We start from the raw sequence: 16,895 nt of genomic DNA, 5'->3' as shown, positions 1-16,895 counted from the left end.
TCAAATCGAAAAGTTTAGATGTTACTCTCTCTGACAGCACAAAAGTCACTGCATTCCTTAACTTGCCTTCTGAGCACATCAAACTCCTTGCTGCCAATCCTATAAAGTCAAAATCAATCTTTTCTTTATCTGATTGCACGCCAAACCAATCTGTCTGTCTTCAATAAGGAGAAAAATGGAGAACAAATACATACTTCCAACAGTCCATGTTTACCCACAATAACGTTGATTTCTAGTCTGGTGACATTGTTCTGTTAAAAGATTGCTCGCCTAACATTTGCTTTCTGGTGAAATCTTTTCATATAATGGATACATCTAATGTTTTCTCTCGTGGATATATTGTTCGAACTCCAAAAGAGAGTTGTAGCATTGGCATCGAAATCAATCATACCAACATAAATATTGAATCATTTCTCTCTGTCAACACAACCCTATTAAACATCTCCTTATGTTGCAGCATCTCTCCTGACACAATTATCTTGCTCATTCCAACTCATCATAAATTACTTGAAGAAGAACATTTTTTGAAGAGGCTTATATGCGACGGAACTGACCAAGAAAACAACCGAAGAAAATATTACAAGGTAAAGATTGCATCTGTAATTCTTTTCTCAGATAATACTTCTGGAAACACCTCTAAGCAATTTAATCCATACGAGAGCTGGTCAATGAAATGTGTGGGTCTCTCTTTTGAAGAAAGGTGCTCCATAGAGAATATCTTATTTATATCAGCAATTCCAAAGAAGAAAGGTGCAAACGCTGCCTCGTTGTTACCTGAAATTGTTAATGATTTGAAAAAGCTAGAAAACGGCGTGGTAATGTTCTCTGCAGAAGATAATGCATATGTTCTTGTGGTATCTTCTTTACTTTGGATTGAGGCAGATACACCTTGTCACTCAGAGCTTTGTGGTTTAGGTGCGCCCAACTCAACTTACCCTTGTAGAAAGTGCTACATTAAATTGCAAAGTCGAATCCCCAAGTTGAACGAAGTTGAATACTATACTAACAGGCATCCAACAAGAACCAACGATCATTATATCCAGGCCACTTCTACACCAGACAGAGATACAGTAATCTCTGATATTCCTTACTTTGACAACAAAAACACAGCAGAAGAGTTAAGTTTTAAAAACAAGTCAACAGACAAACTGCTAGAACTTAAAGCATATGACCAGTCAAAAGACACTCCTGCTGAAATATTGCACTACATTCTCCTTGGCATTGCAAAGTATCTTATCACCGATCTGGTTAAAGTTGTCTTGAACAAAAACAAAAAAGAACTAGAAGAACTGTTTGATTACATTAAAGACTACAAAAATTCCAGAGCCATATCAAGAGCATTTACAAGGTCTCTCACCTATGCCAGTTCGTTTCTTGGTAGAGACTTCAAGGTACTAATCCAAATACTTCTGGTAATCCTGGCCATAAAGTTTGCAGATACAGAAGTATTACAGGAAATCACTCCCCTCTTTGTTCGTCTTGGCCATCTATGGTCTCTAGTATTTGTTCGATCTATCGACAGTCAATACGAGACATATATCAGTGAAGTAGACTCTGCCGTTAGAAGTCTAATTGAAGCCCTACACAAATACGGCACTAACTGTAAACATAAAAAACATGCATTCTATACGTCCAAGCTGAAAGTCCATCTGTTGACCCATCTACCTGAAGATTTATGAAGATTTGGGTCTGCTCTTAACTACAAGACTGAAAAGGGAGAGCAGTTCAACAAGCACATTCGTGAACACTTGTTTCATACAAACCATATGAACACATCGAAAGATATATGTCTCAAATTTGGTAAACAATATATGACAAGACATATTATTGATGGTGGTTCATGGATAGGCAAGAATGGTTTAAGGAAAACCTGTGAAAAAGCTATTGCAGAATATATGCAACAAATCTCTGATGGGAAATTCCATGAAACTTTGCTCGGTGGGTCCAGAGAATTTGCAGACAACAACGGTACAGGTTTGACCCCTGGAAAGATATTAAAAGACAATACATTTGCTCTATTTAGACAAATCAATAGATATATTATCATTGGAATAGTGCTTTTTTCTAAAGGATACTATTTGTATATCAAATATCCATCCGCGCATGCTGTTAACAACAATTATCATCTAGCACTCAAATATGCTGATGATATATACATGCCACTAGATGAATTGAAGGTTGTTTGTCTATTAGACACGCATCTGAAAGTTGACTGTAAATATGTTGTTAACCTCAACAAATTTGGTTCATACTGGTCCTTCCTTTATTCCTTTTATTAATTTTTTATATCTTTTTTTTTATCTCAATAAAACATTCTAATTTCTTTAAGTCATTTTTTAGTTCTCTTCTGTTACACTAGAAATACATTTGTGGATGTCTGTACTGCAAGCATTCCCTTATAAAGAACACAAGTTTTGATTTATAAGTATAAAAGGAAATTACACGAGCAATATATTTAGTAAGCCAATAAGATAACAGATGCATTTTCAATTTCCTAATTTGATATCAGATTTCATCCGTGGTGAATGTTTTCAATAATTTAACCACTGCAGATGCTTTAATAAGGATACTGATCCCTAGATATACATTAAAGTCATTATAACAATAAAAAGCTATCTGTCAATATTATTGGTTAAAATAAGATCTGAATCTCATTATTCTACACATCTGATTTGCTTAAATAGGTGAAACTGATTGCTATATACTGAAGCTTTATTGGCTCAGAAGAATGTTGCTGGGTGACACTTTTTAACAATTTTTGTCCAATTGGTAGTTTAATACCTGAAATTTCTTACAGTGATGCCCATATATAGACACAATTATCTGCAATAAATTTTGATTGAAATAAATCACGGATTTAAAAATGTTTTCAAAAAAATGGCTCAAAAAATTGTGTTTCAAATAAATTAGTTTTTATTTTGTGTTTCAAAGTAGAAAAAAATGCTAAGCTATAGCTACACCATATAATTTATAAGCAGAAATATCTAATAAATTAAATCTAGTTATTCTAAGTTAAAGATAGAGTCGTGGAGTCTATATATCACTTATAATTTGTAAAAACAAAAACACCAAAGAGCTACCTTGATAGTGGAATAAAAGAGCAGTCTAATAAAATATAAATATGAATGAGTATTTCAAGCTTAAAAAATAAGTTAAATAAAAGCTTATCTTTGAGTTTACCAAGATGCATCTCATAAAATTTTGAATCTCTACAAGTGAAAATGAATAAAAGATGGTTAGTATTCAATTACTTTGTAAACTAGATGTGTGGGTATTATCTCAACTCATTTTGATCAGATGATAAAAAGGTTAATTGTCAGCTAATGAGACCCAAGATAGATAACTGCATTACAAAGTACAATATTACTTTTTTATTATATATACCTTAAAAACAAGAATATATAGATATGTTTCTTAAAAAGATAATATGGTATGTTTGGGAATAAATATCTAAGTTTTTAGATGATTTTCAAAGTTTCTTGACTTTTGCTACAGACAAGTTATTGAGAATTGCTTAAACATGTTTTATAGGGAAGACTCTTCTAAATAACTTTTGTCTAAAAGATTCTCAAAACAAGAATTGAATAAAAAGTGATAGACCTTCAAAGTCAAGAGGTATCAATAGAAAACAGTGGAGTTTCAGCTTTTTTTTAATATTGAAATAAAAAAGAGAGTCACTATAGCAACAAATACATTTCAATGTTTCTAAAAAATGGTTGTGTAATGTAGAATACTATTTTTTTGATTTTCTTTTTATATATATTGGGAATTGAATATATTTTACTATTGGAGTTATATTGGAATAAAATTGAAAAGATTTCAAAACTTTAATGTTTATGCTCAAACATACCATATATTATATGTAAACATATAATGAACAAACTTTTGTTGGTAAAGTAGAGTAAGAAAAATGCAAAGAACATAATCTCACACTTATTCAAAATTGATTTAAAAAGTTCTTATTGGTCTACTGGCTTTTAATATCAATATTGCAACTTGTAGAAATGTTTTTAAAAAAACGCGAAGTTATTCTCTCTCAGTTTGTCTTATTTTTATAAGTTAAGAAGGCATGTTCTAATAGCAAATAATTGAAATTACAGTTGTAACTTATTAAAAAAAATGTGTATATATTTATATTTTTATTGGGTTGAGTTGTGTCTTAGAAGGTTGCCTTTGCTAGACATTCTTTACTAATATTATGTAAGAAACAAAAAGAAATGTGTATTTTTTCTTATTTGAAATTTTGACAAAGTCATTTTATATGCTAAAAATTGTTGCCTTTACCAAATTTTAACAGAATTATTTTTTCATTACACAATACAGTCTCTGCATTTTCTTATTCAATGTTTTGTCTTACTTGAACAGCTTTTTGTTATGATCCAAAAAGTTTGAAGTAGAATTAAACCTTCTTTCTTCCTTTATTTAAAAGAAAAAATATTTAACTTATGAAATTATAGAAAGAAAAATTGTCTAGGCCAATAATATTGTTTGGGTACCATACCCTACCATATGTGGCTTTCAATTTTTGTGGTAGTAGAATTTTTTGTTTCATTTTGATTTTTTTCATGATTTTTTAATTATTATAGGCCAAAAATGAAGTCACAATTCCAAAAAACACCTTTTTTTCCCATAGTGTAATAGTTTCTAGTAAAATGTTTTTCTCTTTCTTTCTTTAGAAAAGGTGTTATCTAGTAGAAAATTAAATATTTTACCCATTTTTAATTGAAACGGCAATTTAATTTCCAATAGTTGTTATACATTTTTCTTGGTTGATGCGATTTAATAGAAAATGTACATGAAAAATTACGAATTTCATAATTTTCTACTAATATTTTCTATTAAATATTTCTTCAAAATCAAGCTTATTCTCTCACTCTCAAATTAAGGTATAGGGTAGCCAAGAGTGTCTATTGTATATGTAATTAATTTATGCAATCTTTAAAGATCGAATTTATTTAAAAAAAAAGATGGAAATTTATGACGATTTATTTTTCTTATATTTGACACAGTATGATATTCTTACCAATTGATAAGTTTCTACAACTGCTGCCAGAGTGCTTTGTTTTTTACTGGGTTTGTCCAATCTTTATTTTTTAGCAGTCATACTTTTTTCATTAGATAACACCTTCCCTTTTTTCTATAACAAACAAGTAACTAATTTTTTTTTACAATTATAAACAATACAGAAAATACAGTCATTCAGCTGCTTCAAGAAATACAAGCTGCGATTATTTCTTTAAAGAGTGGTCAAGAAGCATTGCTAGACCATCAAGAAGCATTAGAAAAAAAACAAGATGTGGTGCAACTTCAAATGACAAATGTTTACAATTTATTTAAAGATTGTGAATTCCCAAACAAAACTATCGCAACATCTAGCAATGTAAGCAAATGCCATAATAATTAAAGTTCTATTAATTAATACTAAATATAATAGACTCCTACTGACATCATTCTAAGACCAGTATCAAAAATCAATAATATTACTACAAAACATATATATATGATGATAAAACATGATCTTGGGATTGAGCTAACCGAGGAAATCAAAAGGATTGTTAACACATGCACCAAGATTATATGTGATAACTGGCAGCTCTTCCATCTGTTCAGGATCTTGAAACAAACCACAGCTGTTCATTGCTTCCTCAAGAAGATAAAAACAGGCTGTGTATCAATCATTCTATCATACTCAGAGACAATGAAATTGATTTCACCAAATGTCACAGAAACTGAGCGTCACTTGCAAAGGTTAGCCAGCTCTGGAGAGAGCATATGAAGCAAGAATCTTCTGGTAAGTTCATATCTGATAGGTATAATTAATTCTGTAATTAATGTGAAAATATGTAATAATCTGAAGGAATTTTAGCCAGTACAATTCACAAATAAAAGATTATTTCTATTATAACAACCAATGAAAACATTTTTAAATAATAATCTTCAATGAAATAAAGCTTTTTTACTCAATTAAAGCTTTGAATGAATAAGAAATATATATAAGAACCAATTGAGAGAATATTTTTGTTTAAATGACCAATACTATCAATGTGCATACTGCAATAAAGCTTATATTATCCAATTAAAAGTAGGAGTATAACGAAAGTATTTTATGAGTGACAATACAAAGATTCTTTTTTTCTATCTATACCAATAAGAAAACTCTTTTTTATTTTCTTTCTACCAATAGAATGATAACAATAATATATAAATTTAAATCTTGAGATATGAATAAAAACTAACATCTATTAGTCAACAGAGATCTAAATATTATTCTAAAAAAAGAAGTGATATCTTTTATGGTTTTACCAAAATCACCTCCTAAAATACTACTTAAAATACCACTTAAAATACCACTTAAAGTACCACTAAAAAAACCACCAAAAAGACCACCAAAAAGACCACTTTTTTCTCATAGTGTGCTGCTGTTCATCACTAAGTAAATCATCACTGGTAGAGAAATTGCAACAAATTTGAAAAAACAATCATCAGACATTTGATATTTATGCTTTTTCCAGATGGCTGCAGGATTCACAGGAGAAATATTGGCAAGTCTATAAGAGAACAATGTTCTTACAGCTGCTGCTGAATATGACATATGGCTAGCTTGTGTAAGACATTAGTCTTGTGGTGATACAGACACTTGGATGTTGGATTTATCATATATAAAAACATATTCATATTGGGATACACTGGAAAAGAGGTGCGGTTTTCTTAAGTATAAAACTGTAATTAATTATGTGAAAAGATCAGATTTTATGATGCGATCAGATAGTTTTTACAAGTGTATGAAGCTGGCTTACTCATAGGTGGTAAGACCAACTTTCGAACATAGGAAAAGATCAGAACAGCAGGATAGTAGGATGTGTTTGCATTTTCTGTATATGGGGTTTTCCCACATGCACTAAAATGGCAACTCAGAATTATGTTTTGTTGTAATATATTCTACTGCTTTCCAATTAAAAGAACAATAAATGAAAGATTGATTATACGGATATGCCAGTTTTTATATTGTTTAATTTATGGATATGCCAGTTTTTACAGAGTTTTGTTGTCTTTGAATTTATTTTATCCAATCTTAGAGACTTCTTCTTGTACTGTTTACTTCTATACACTTCTTCAATCTTTGATTTATTTATAATAATTATTGGTTTATTTTGTTTTTATTAGAAAGAAAGGAATATTCTTAGGTTTATAGTACAGTGGTTATATTTAATATTCTGGAGCGTTCTGGCTAGTGTTCTATCCTTCATACAATTTGAAATGGCCAATGTTCTGATAATACAAAGTATTCTCCAAACAATATCTTCCAGAGAAAAGTCCAGCTGTGTGTTGCTTGCTTGTAAATGGTTGTTCTATGAAATTAGAAAAGTGTTAGCTGTTTAAACAAGAAATCATGGATATTAAGAATATATATATGTAATTATGCTTGCAATATAATAGCTTACTAGAGACAAAAAGAAAAGGTGTTATGAATGCAAACTATAGTACTAAATATACTTTCTTTGGCTATAAAAATGCTGAAAAAAAATTATTTCTTATGAATTGTGTGGTAGAATATTTCATTTATCTACCTGAAGCAAAAGGATTTATTTGCAGACCAAGAGAGTACATAGGAGGTGATGATATTGTCTTCAGTAAATGATATACATTAATATACAAAATAAATAATATTGTTATATGTACAAAAACAAAAATGAAATGTTTACCATGTCGATGACACTCATATGAAATGATAGTTCTTGATTCGCGATGTGCTCATGAGAGGGAGGTTCATCTATAATAGAAATTATGTTAAGCCGTGTGCTTATTAAAAAGAGATAGATTGAAATAAAATAAAATATTACTGTGTTCATAACCGTGTTTAATAGTAGAGAGTAATTTGGGTGATATGGCCTATATGAAAGAAAGGAAAGAGTCAGTGTTGTGGTGGTTGAAGTTGAAGAAGTTTTTAAGAGGAAGAATTGAAGATTTGAAATTAGGAACGAAGATTCGTGAGAACTTGTGTAGGTTTTGTTTATTGAGAAAGATTTTGTATCAAAGTTTGACCAGGTTCCTACACTGAACTACTACTGCTATTTATATTGTTTTGGATTGGGAAAATTATATGACTGGGGTCAGGTAATCGATCCTATCTGAGCCTTAATCAGAGCAACGTGATCTTGGGATAATTAATGTATGATTAATTATATAAATGTGTGTAGTCCCAATGAAGTATTAACATCGAAAGTAAATGTGTTTATGAGTTATAATTATGCTTATAATAATCCACTGATGTATCCCATATTATGGTGATATCATCATATGAAATATAATCACTATCATGCATGCTAAACCTGTGTGTTAAATAATAAAGTAATCGGTAGACACCTTTGACTGGAATAGCTGAGGCCTTATATTATTTCCTTCAGACTTATTCTCAATTACAGCAGTAGTCAATACTCATTTACAACAGTCAGAATAATTTTATAGGATGACAGCATAAAGTATACTTACTAATCTTAGCTAATCCAGATAGACATTATGAAGGGGATGCATCAGAAGGTAACAAAACGCAAGTGTCTATAGTAATAGAAAACAATTATTATTATTTTAACTATATATATAATATTAAAGAAGAAGATATCTTATCAAGAAAATCTGTGAATATATAGTAAATTCAAAAACCGGGCCAGCAAATGTAAAATTTGTACTCCGCAACTTATATCTTCTTGAGTTCTTATTCTTCTGCGATAGTTTTAATACACTCTAGGACATCTGTTAAAGAGCTGCAGCATATTATGCTAGTATAGATATATATATAGTATTAATAAAAAGTTATATGAAAAAAAGTGGAAATTTTCAGTGGCCCGGTTTTTTAGGTAAAGGTATCTTTTTTTATTTTTCATTAATAAGATACCCTTTCTTCAAAATGCATTTATGCATTCTGCTTTGCATGAATTCAATTAGATTCTTGCACATCTCCTCTGGGATACTATCCCACTCATTCTGGAAACGGGACCACAATTCCCTCATTGAGCTGGCTGGCTCTTCATATTGGTAGAGTTTACTCTTTGTGTACGCCCAAAGGTTTTCGATGGGATAAAGATCAGGCGAAAATGGTGGGAAATCAATGACCTCAATCCCCTCTGCCTTCAACCACTTTCTGGTATTGGCTGCAGTGTGTGACCGGGCGTTATCATGCAAAAACATGATATCGGACTTGATGAGATTCTGCTTCTTCAAGTTCTTCAGTAAGCCCTGCTCCAAAACTGTTATGTATTTTGGGCTTGTCATGGTTTCATTGATCTTGAGAAGCTCTCCGTGACCTCTGGACGAAAAGCATCCCCAAACCATAACGTGTCCTCCAGCACAAACAGGGGAAGTCTTACCCTTATATTTTTTAATTGCCTACTTCTTCAACCTACCTCCATCTCTTTCCATCCGAGCCAAAGCGATTCACCTTACATTCGTCTGAGAAGACAACACACTTCCAGTCCTTCACAGTGAAGTTGATATAGTTCCTTTCGAACTCCATACGCTGCTTGCGGATAGCGGGGTTTGTTTTTACCTTCAGAGGTGGTTCCAAGGTACAGATGAACCCAGATGCTTTTAGCAAGGTGCGGATTGCTGGAGCCTTGACAGCAAAACCTTTACCACATAGCCGTCTCTCTGCCTCTGTTGTTGTCATAAATTCCTCATTTAGGAATGCATAGATAATACGGTGGGCAAGCCTTTCATCGATTTGGGCAGGTCTACCCCCAGGAACTGAGGTGGAGATGTTCAATTTTCTTTGATATCTCTTGACAGAAGTCTGCGAAACACCAACAATCTTTGCTACCTCGGCTGTAGACTTTCCATGTCTAAGTTCAACTTCAATTGAGAGTATTTTGTCGCGTGAGATGGGAGACATTTTTGTTTTAAAGTTGAGCAAAGGAACAAGGAAAACTCTGAAAAATTCAATATAATATATCTATTTTGTTTGCATGATTGTGATGTAATGACAAGACACACTCCGTATAAAAATTATCATAAAGCAGTTCTGCATTGAAAGTAAAGAAATAATGCTTTACTCTATTTTTTGGCCCATACCTAAAAAACCAGGCCACTGAAAATTTCCACTTTTTTCATATAACTTTTTATTAATACTATATATATATCTATACTAGCATAGTATGCTGCAGCTCTTTAACAGATGTCTTAGAGTGTATTAAAACTATCGCAAAAGAATAAGAACTCAAGAAGATATAAGTTGCGGAGTACAAATTTTACATTTGCTGGCCCGGTTTTTGAATTTACTATAATAAATGTTGGAAAGAGAGAGAAGAAAGAAAACTTGTAAATGAAAAAAAAAACAAAAAGAACAAAAGACTAAAGGGCCAAAAGGCCGAAAGACAGAAATCATATATTGGATTGAGTTGAAAAAAGCATGTTCAAAGCCGATTTGCACCCCATCAATTCTAGAAAGTATTAATAGAGATACGCGTATTAAAGAAATTCTGAGTATTTACAGCAACAAGTGTAATATAATAAATGGGTTCTTGCTTTTACTTTTACCATCTTTCCATTAACTACACTTTATTCTTTTACTTAACACTTAACTTCTTTTGTATGCTAATAACACTCTATATATACAATGAATAGATATATAAAACAAATATAATTAACAATCAACTCATATATAACATTTTATTTGATAGCTTTCAGACCATGGCCAACAATTGTCAGTCAATTGCCCTGGCTCCATCCCCAGAACATACTGCGCTTTTAAGAAGGCTTACTGCTATAGAGGAAAGCCTCAAGACCATGGATTCAAACATTGGCATTGTCATCAAGGGGAACAAAAATACATTGGAAATACTTGATAGCATTGCTGATGCCTCTGGAGAACTTCTTGCAGTTATTGCTCCTACTACTATACATGCTTCTGCTTCTGTCCCTTTTGCAGCTTCTTCCATTGGTTCTACTCTGGATTGGTATACAACACCTTCTGAGGCTTCTTTTGGTATCTCTTCTGCTGCTCCTTCTGTTACTCCTTCTGTTACTCCTTCTGTTACTCCTTCTGTTACTCCTTCTGTTGGTCCAGAGGTTCTTACTGGTACAAATGCTGATAAACTTAGTAAACAGGATCGCACTAGAGTTTTAGCAGGTGTTGAGATGTACAGTAGTTCATCAACATAATATATCACACTAAGTATAGGCTCTTATCTGAGGAGAGTTGAAGAAGCACAACTTCAAATCAAATAAGCTGAAACTAGTTGCAGCTAATGACAGCAAGCGCAGTTGGGATATTAATGTTGATTACAGACTTCCACCCAACAGACAGCTGATGTATGACCTTCATGCATACCTGGCTCCAAAGGTTGTTGTGACTAGTGTTTGACAGGCCAATATTAGCGATTGTATATACACAAACTTTTGTGGAATGAGACGCCAAATCAAGGAATTGTATGAATCGCACAAAAAGACAAATTCTCGGTCAAGAAAAGCAGGTTGAGAGACCAATGTATGTTAGAAGTATATTTTGATTGCAAATTAAATGTATTCATATTAATACATTTATAAACTAGCATTTTGACTGTTGCAAGCTGACCTACCATACATTCAAGGCTGAAATTGATGTGAAGGTAGGTAAGAGCTGCAATGGACTCTTACAAAAAGAAGCAATGTCCGAGGGTAAATCTGAAGATGATATTTCTGGAGTCTCGATTAACTGTGCGATTTGTACAGTGCGTCCAAGTTGGAGAAGCTATGAGATCATTTCTTTTGTATACATTATTGTTTATAGCTTTTTTTTGTTTTTTTATGGATTTAAATGAAACAGAACTTTGATTAATCACTTATTTATATTTAATACAATCACTTTCTTGCAGTTGTTGATGATTTTATGCGTAATCGCATGGACTTCAATTCGTGTCAAATGTTAAAGAGGTCCTTTGGTAGAGATGCTGTTTTAGCAGTCCTGCCTAGATTGATGTCCCTTCTCTCTCACTGGGCTTTTAGAGATGAGTTTCAATAAATTTTGTTTTCTTATCCTCTACATTCTCCACATCCTCTATCTGACAATGATAAGCGTACCAACAAATACAAACACTATGATTATTCTTTTCTGTGCACCTTTAAAAAAGGGAGTTATATTTTATTATTTTTTAAATGTATTGTTTTTTTGGCAAAGGAATGACCAGCATCTTTTTTTACTTTTCTGCATGTTGTGTACTCAGCAGTTGCTACTTCTAACATAATTTTATGCACTGACAATACACATTGGAAATCGTCAGGAGAAAATGTTGGAAAGCAAGTTTCAATATATTTGTACTCTCACTATTTATCATTTTTGGGTGTTTAGCATTTGATAAATGCAAAAGTATGTTGAGAATTGTGAAGAAGTTGCATTGGGTGGCAATGGGTGTGGAGTAAGGGAGTAAGTGATGAAGAGGTGGGTGGAGGAATAAAGGAATGGGTGAAAATGTATTGTATTTGACCCATGTATGCTATGATATGCTCACCAGTACTTCCAATGAACTTTGCTTGTACAAGAGAGCCATGACTTCCAGATTCATCTTTACCCTTGTAGACCTGCCCAAGGATGTTGATGTATTTCAACAGGGTGATTGTATTGTTGACAAAGTATGGTGATTCCGATGCTTGTTGAAAGTGAACTAGTTGTTCATTGTTGTATGCAACTTTGTAGTATTGTAAGAGATGAGCATAGTGAATGTCACTCATTGTGGTAGCAGATTTTAATGATAGAGGGAATGTGGAAGGAGGGAGAGGTTCGTTGCCTTTTACAAGTACATTTGGATCTTCAGAAGCCTTGACAAACGACTGTATGTGGAAGGTACATTGATAGATGGATGAAATGGTGGCAGGTGTAAAGGAAGAAATGAGTTTGGTAAGAAGAGGAAATGCAGATGTCTGGCGGGTACTCTGAAGGAAACTGTTGACAAGATCATCTTTGTGCACATCAATAAATCTTTTCATAAATGTTTCTTTAAACCCAATCTTTCTGTTTGTCTTCAAATTTTTTAACAACTCATTAAATTGCTCAAACCCAAATAGCCAATAACCGTACACTGGTCCAAAATCACGAATTTTATTTCGAAGATGGAGGTGTAGGTGCATATTACAGGTGAGGATTTTGGCGTTGTACAGCTCGTCATATCTGGTGCAAAAAGTTTGAAGAAACTGATGGACAGTGTTGACTTCATTGAACGTGATCATTGGCTTGATCAACAGGCAGCATGTATCAACAAAGTTAATCCAGTTTTTGAATCTGTCTTTTGCAAGAACATCTTTCAACAGAACTGGCAAGTATATGAGCACCCATTACTTCAACTTGTCTGCCTTCATATACAAAAACTGCTTTCCTATTTTTGAGTTCAAAGAGGTGTATCCACCAGGCACAATCATTGTTTCTGCAGTTTTCTGCATTGCTGCAAAATTGCTATCTTGAATGTCTTCACCTTTGATCCAACGATCCATCAATGTTTTAGGCGTTCCCAGGAATAAATTATGCATGGGATTGATGATCGTTCCACGTACTAGATCAAGGTATTCAAGGCAATGCAACTGCAACCATCAAACACCATTTTCGACCTCCAGCAGATGCCTTTCTGAGGGGGTACTAGCACTTTCCCACTCCTCAGCATGCAACCTGTTCTCTACACTGTCAACTATCAATAGATTCTAGTGAAAAAAATTATATTTAGTCAGTATAATCTATATATAATAAGTCATTTTTTATTTTGACAACCAATAAACCATGTTTTGTAAAATTTATTTCTATTCCAACAACTAATAAAATACTCATTTATAAGAATATTTGGTGAAAAATATGTTTTTAATCCAATTAAAATTATTAGTAATCCAAGCTCTATATAAATGAAAACCAATCAAGTGAATATGAGTTGTAAAGTGACCAATGGTTTTAGATATAAAGTTAAGATGGAAATTTTAATACCCAATAAAAGAGAATTATAAACCAAGGCTTTCGTATATGAGCACCAATAAAAAGTCAAATATAAATTACAAAAATGTGTATCGGTAACTGAATAAAACTTCACATTTGTTAATGAGCAGGGTTATACAATAATCCATAACAGGCAGGAGGTGAAAAAGTGGGTAGGCGAAAAACACCCACCTGGGCGACCTCCTGAGCAGCCTCCCAGTAAACCCCTGGCAGACCCTCTTTTTTTCCCATTGTGATATATTATTATAGCTATTCTTTTAGCCAGAAATCAATTATCATTTTATATAAATAGTCAAGAAATATATTTAATAAAAAGCATCTTTATTCTTATCTAAAAACTATTCTTAAAAACTTAACAATCCCCAGTGGTATTGATTCTGCGACTTAGTTACAGGTGCCAGAAATGAAATACCAGATCGAGACTTAATATACTTGTACATTTTTTTCTACAGTATGTCAGATATTATTTTGATGAATCCGTAAAATCTGAAGATAGTTACACTACGGCGGAGAAAATGGTAAAATGTTACCACTTTGGTAACATAACTGCCATTTTTTACTTAATAAAAAATGGCAGTTATGACTCTGTATAAGGCCAAAACAGGCACTGTTACCATTTTTTACATAGTAAAAAATGGCAGTTATTTATTATGTAAAAAGCCAAAACAAGCACTGTTACCATTTTTTTCATAATAAAAAATGGCAGTTATTTATTATGTAAAAAGTCAAAACAGGCACTGTTACCATTTTTCAAAAAAAAATCAAGCGTCCTTCCTTTCCTCTATTACATTCTTTCTTTTGTTCTATTGCTTTCAATTCTAGCACAACCTCTTGTTTTTCCTTTGCAGCTTTAACAGAATGGTCTGTTTTTTATTATACAATATTGAATCGGGTTTAATTGAATTGAATCTTTATTTCAATGCATGTTTTATTAAATGAAAATGATAATAATAATAGTAATAGTGAAAAAACAATTCCATCGGCCACTCACAATAAAAAATGGTTCTGTTTAGCTACTGCAAAACGTATGCAGTAAAACACTACTATTCAAATTGTATTTCATATACTTTGGGTATTCTAATATATCTTAGATAGCACTTATTATTTTTTACCAATTTCTACAAATATACTAATATTAGAGAAAAAACTTAAAATAAATAAATAGATATAATATTATTATAATGCTTACCTTTATATAATATGCTTACTTGTTCAGTAAAATAAGCATTTACTCTAAGAATATATATATATATTAAAGAATGTATTAATATTTAAGATCTATATATAAGAAAAGCAATAAAACATAAGCACTATAGAAAGTCGTTATTGTAGAAGAAGAAAAACTTGAGCAAAGATTCAAGTCATATAACATGAAGCTAATTCGAATCTGATTCATACAACCTGAATGAGCATCTTGTTAGAAAGCTTAACGTGTTTATTCTACTCAATATACTTACATATAATAGAACGACTCCCAAGTATAATATATCAGTACAAAAATATTACTATTAATTTTTTTCCCAAAAAAAAGGCTATATACTATTTCCTTTTATATTTGAATGTAGCGGAATTGTAGATGCTGTACATTAGCTTCAAATTCTTGTAATCACAACATTAGCAATCATATGAAAGAGGTCAATAAATTTTTTATATGAAAGAAAAAAGGAATAAAAAACATAAAAAGAAAAATGACGAGATAAGAAAAAAAATGCACTAAAGACAGACTAAAAAAATCAAACTTGGCCAATCACAGCAGCCAAACTACGATCTTCGGCTTCTCTTGCGAGCAGGCTCAACACTTGCTGTGGGTGGAGGAGACCTACATAAAAGAGTAAGAAGTTTATATTAGTTTTGTATTAATAGCGCATGAGAAAAAGCAACAATGGTAACTTACAGCACATCTGCCATTATGGGCGACTCAACATCACCAGTTTCTGACATATCAGGAGAAGAAAGCAAAGAATCACTTATGTCTCACTGTGTTTATAGCATAATAAAAGGAAACGATGTTAATTAAAGTTTACAATATATAGATTTGTTAATTGATAAACTTACTTTGTTCTTCTCTGCCATTCTTCTCTTGTGCGTCTGGTTGTCGCTCTTGAAGCTTTCCCGAAGAAGGCTTCTTGCACACCACATTCTTTTACATTGGTGGATGTGCAATCCACCATTCTTCGCCAACCTCTCCAAATGCATCATGTAGTATTCCCTGTTTTTCTCTGGGATATTCTTCCATTCTTTTGAGGCCGCAGGATAGTCTTTGTCAATGATATCATGCTTTACCGTACGGCCTAATGTTTTGAGATGCAGTCTTTTTACTGTCAAATCATGGTCTGAAAGAGGGACTAATGGGGGCAAAAGCTGCCCTTGTGGAACTTCTTTGCAGCGCGCCTTCCAGTCCTGCTCGTGAAGAATCTGAAGCAACAGATTGTATTTTTGCGCTTCGTTTTTTCCTTTGAACTCGCCACCAGTATTGATTACTTGCTTACCAAGCTGATCAGGGTACTCTGTGAGCTGGGCTCTTTTCACAGACTTGGCAATGCGCTCAAGAGCTACAAAAAGTGTATGACAATATTAATAAAGTAAATAAACATCTAAGCACAGAATATATATGACTTACAACTCTGCTCAATAATGCTTTGTTGCATTGTAGTTAGATCTTCCGCACTGACTGCTGGCACAAATTGATTGCTGAATTGCCTTTGAAGCTCACGCAATGCTTGCTTGATTTCAGCAAGATCAACCTCAATCTTTTGAATTGAGTTGAGGAGAGTTGTGTTAATATCGGACATGTTTAAGTTTTTTTTTTAGCTATAAGCAGTGAGTTGAAAAGAAAAGGTGATAGTTTAGACAAGTAGAATAAGAGCGATTTGAGTTTGAGAAAGGCAATGATTTATTACAAGCAATTGATAGCTATTTATATGAAAAAGATACAGACAGATGTACAAACAAA

The 16,895-nt window shown here is 32.5% G+C and overlaps 5 protein-coding genes across 5 annotated transcripts; 3 read left to right on the top strand and 2 right to left on the bottom strand.

Annotated features, from left to right (window-relative positions):
• Nucleotides 1-305: 305 nt before the first annotated feature.
• On the top strand, nt 306-2,279 carry PHYBLDRAFT_67716 (hypothetical protein; the record flags this gene model as incomplete). The annotated part of the gene is made up of 2 exons (XM_018441840.1): nt 306-979; nt 1,682-2,279. The coding sequence occupies 2 exons, from the start codon at nt 306-308 to the stop codon at nt 2,277-2,279; spliced, it is 1,272 nt and encodes a 423-aa protein (XP_018292402.1).
• Nucleotides 2,280-3,873: 1,594 nt separating this feature from the next.
• On the top strand, nt 3,874-5,776 carry PHYBLDRAFT_67717 (hypothetical protein; the record flags this gene model as incomplete). The annotated part of the gene is made up of 5 exons (XM_018441841.1): nt 3,874-3,891; nt 4,587-4,647; nt 4,862-4,918; nt 5,196-5,380; nt 5,435-5,776. 5 exons carry the CDS (start codon nt 3,874-3,876, stop codon nt 5,774-5,776), a joined length of 663 nt encoding a protein of 220 aa, XP_018292401.1.
• Nucleotides 5,777-10,683: 4,907 nt separating this feature from the next.
• Nucleotides 10,684-11,992, top strand: PHYBLDRAFT_144808 (hypothetical protein; the record flags this gene model as incomplete). Its single annotated transcript, XM_018431297.1, has 4 exons — nt 10,684-11,122; nt 11,187-11,350; nt 11,544-11,697; nt 11,847-11,992. The coding sequence occupies 4 exons, from the start codon at nt 10,684-10,686 to the stop codon at nt 11,990-11,992; spliced, it is 903 nt and encodes a 300-aa protein (XP_018292400.1).
• Nucleotides 11,993-12,315: 323 nt separating this feature from the next.
• PHYBLDRAFT_144807 (hypothetical protein) lies at nt 12,316-14,173 on the bottom strand (the record flags this gene model as incomplete). The annotated part of the gene is made up of 4 exons (XM_018431296.1): nt 12,316-13,277; nt 13,371-13,542; nt 13,570-13,659; nt 14,114-14,173. 4 exons carry the CDS (start codon nt 14,171-14,173, stop codon nt 12,316-12,318), a joined length of 1,284 nt encoding a protein of 427 aa, XP_018292399.1.
• Nucleotides 14,174-14,286: 113 nt separating this feature from the next.
• On the bottom strand, nt 14,287-16,734 carry PHYBLDRAFT_167773 (hypothetical protein; the record flags this gene model as incomplete). Its single annotated transcript, XM_018435720.1, has 7 exons — nt 14,287-14,388; nt 15,055-15,060; nt 15,151-15,175; nt 15,708-15,761; nt 15,837-15,915; nt 16,090-16,494; nt 16,563-16,734. 7 exons carry the CDS (start codon nt 16,732-16,734, stop codon nt 14,287-14,289), a joined length of 843 nt encoding a protein of 280 aa, XP_018292398.1.
• Nucleotides 16,735-16,895: the final 161 nt, after the last annotated feature.

This window comes from Phycomyces blakesleeanus, assembly GCF_001638985.1.
Source record: "Phycomyces blakesleeanus NRRL 1555(-) unplaced genomic scaffold PHYBLscaffold_9, whole genome shotgun sequence".
Taxonomy (NCBI): Eukaryota; Fungi; Mucoromycota; class Mucoromycetes; order Mucorales; family Phycomycetaceae; genus Phycomyces; species Phycomyces blakesleeanus.
The sequence above is the reverse complement of the archived record's forward strand: the minus strand, read 5'-3'. Positions and strand labels throughout refer to the sequence as shown.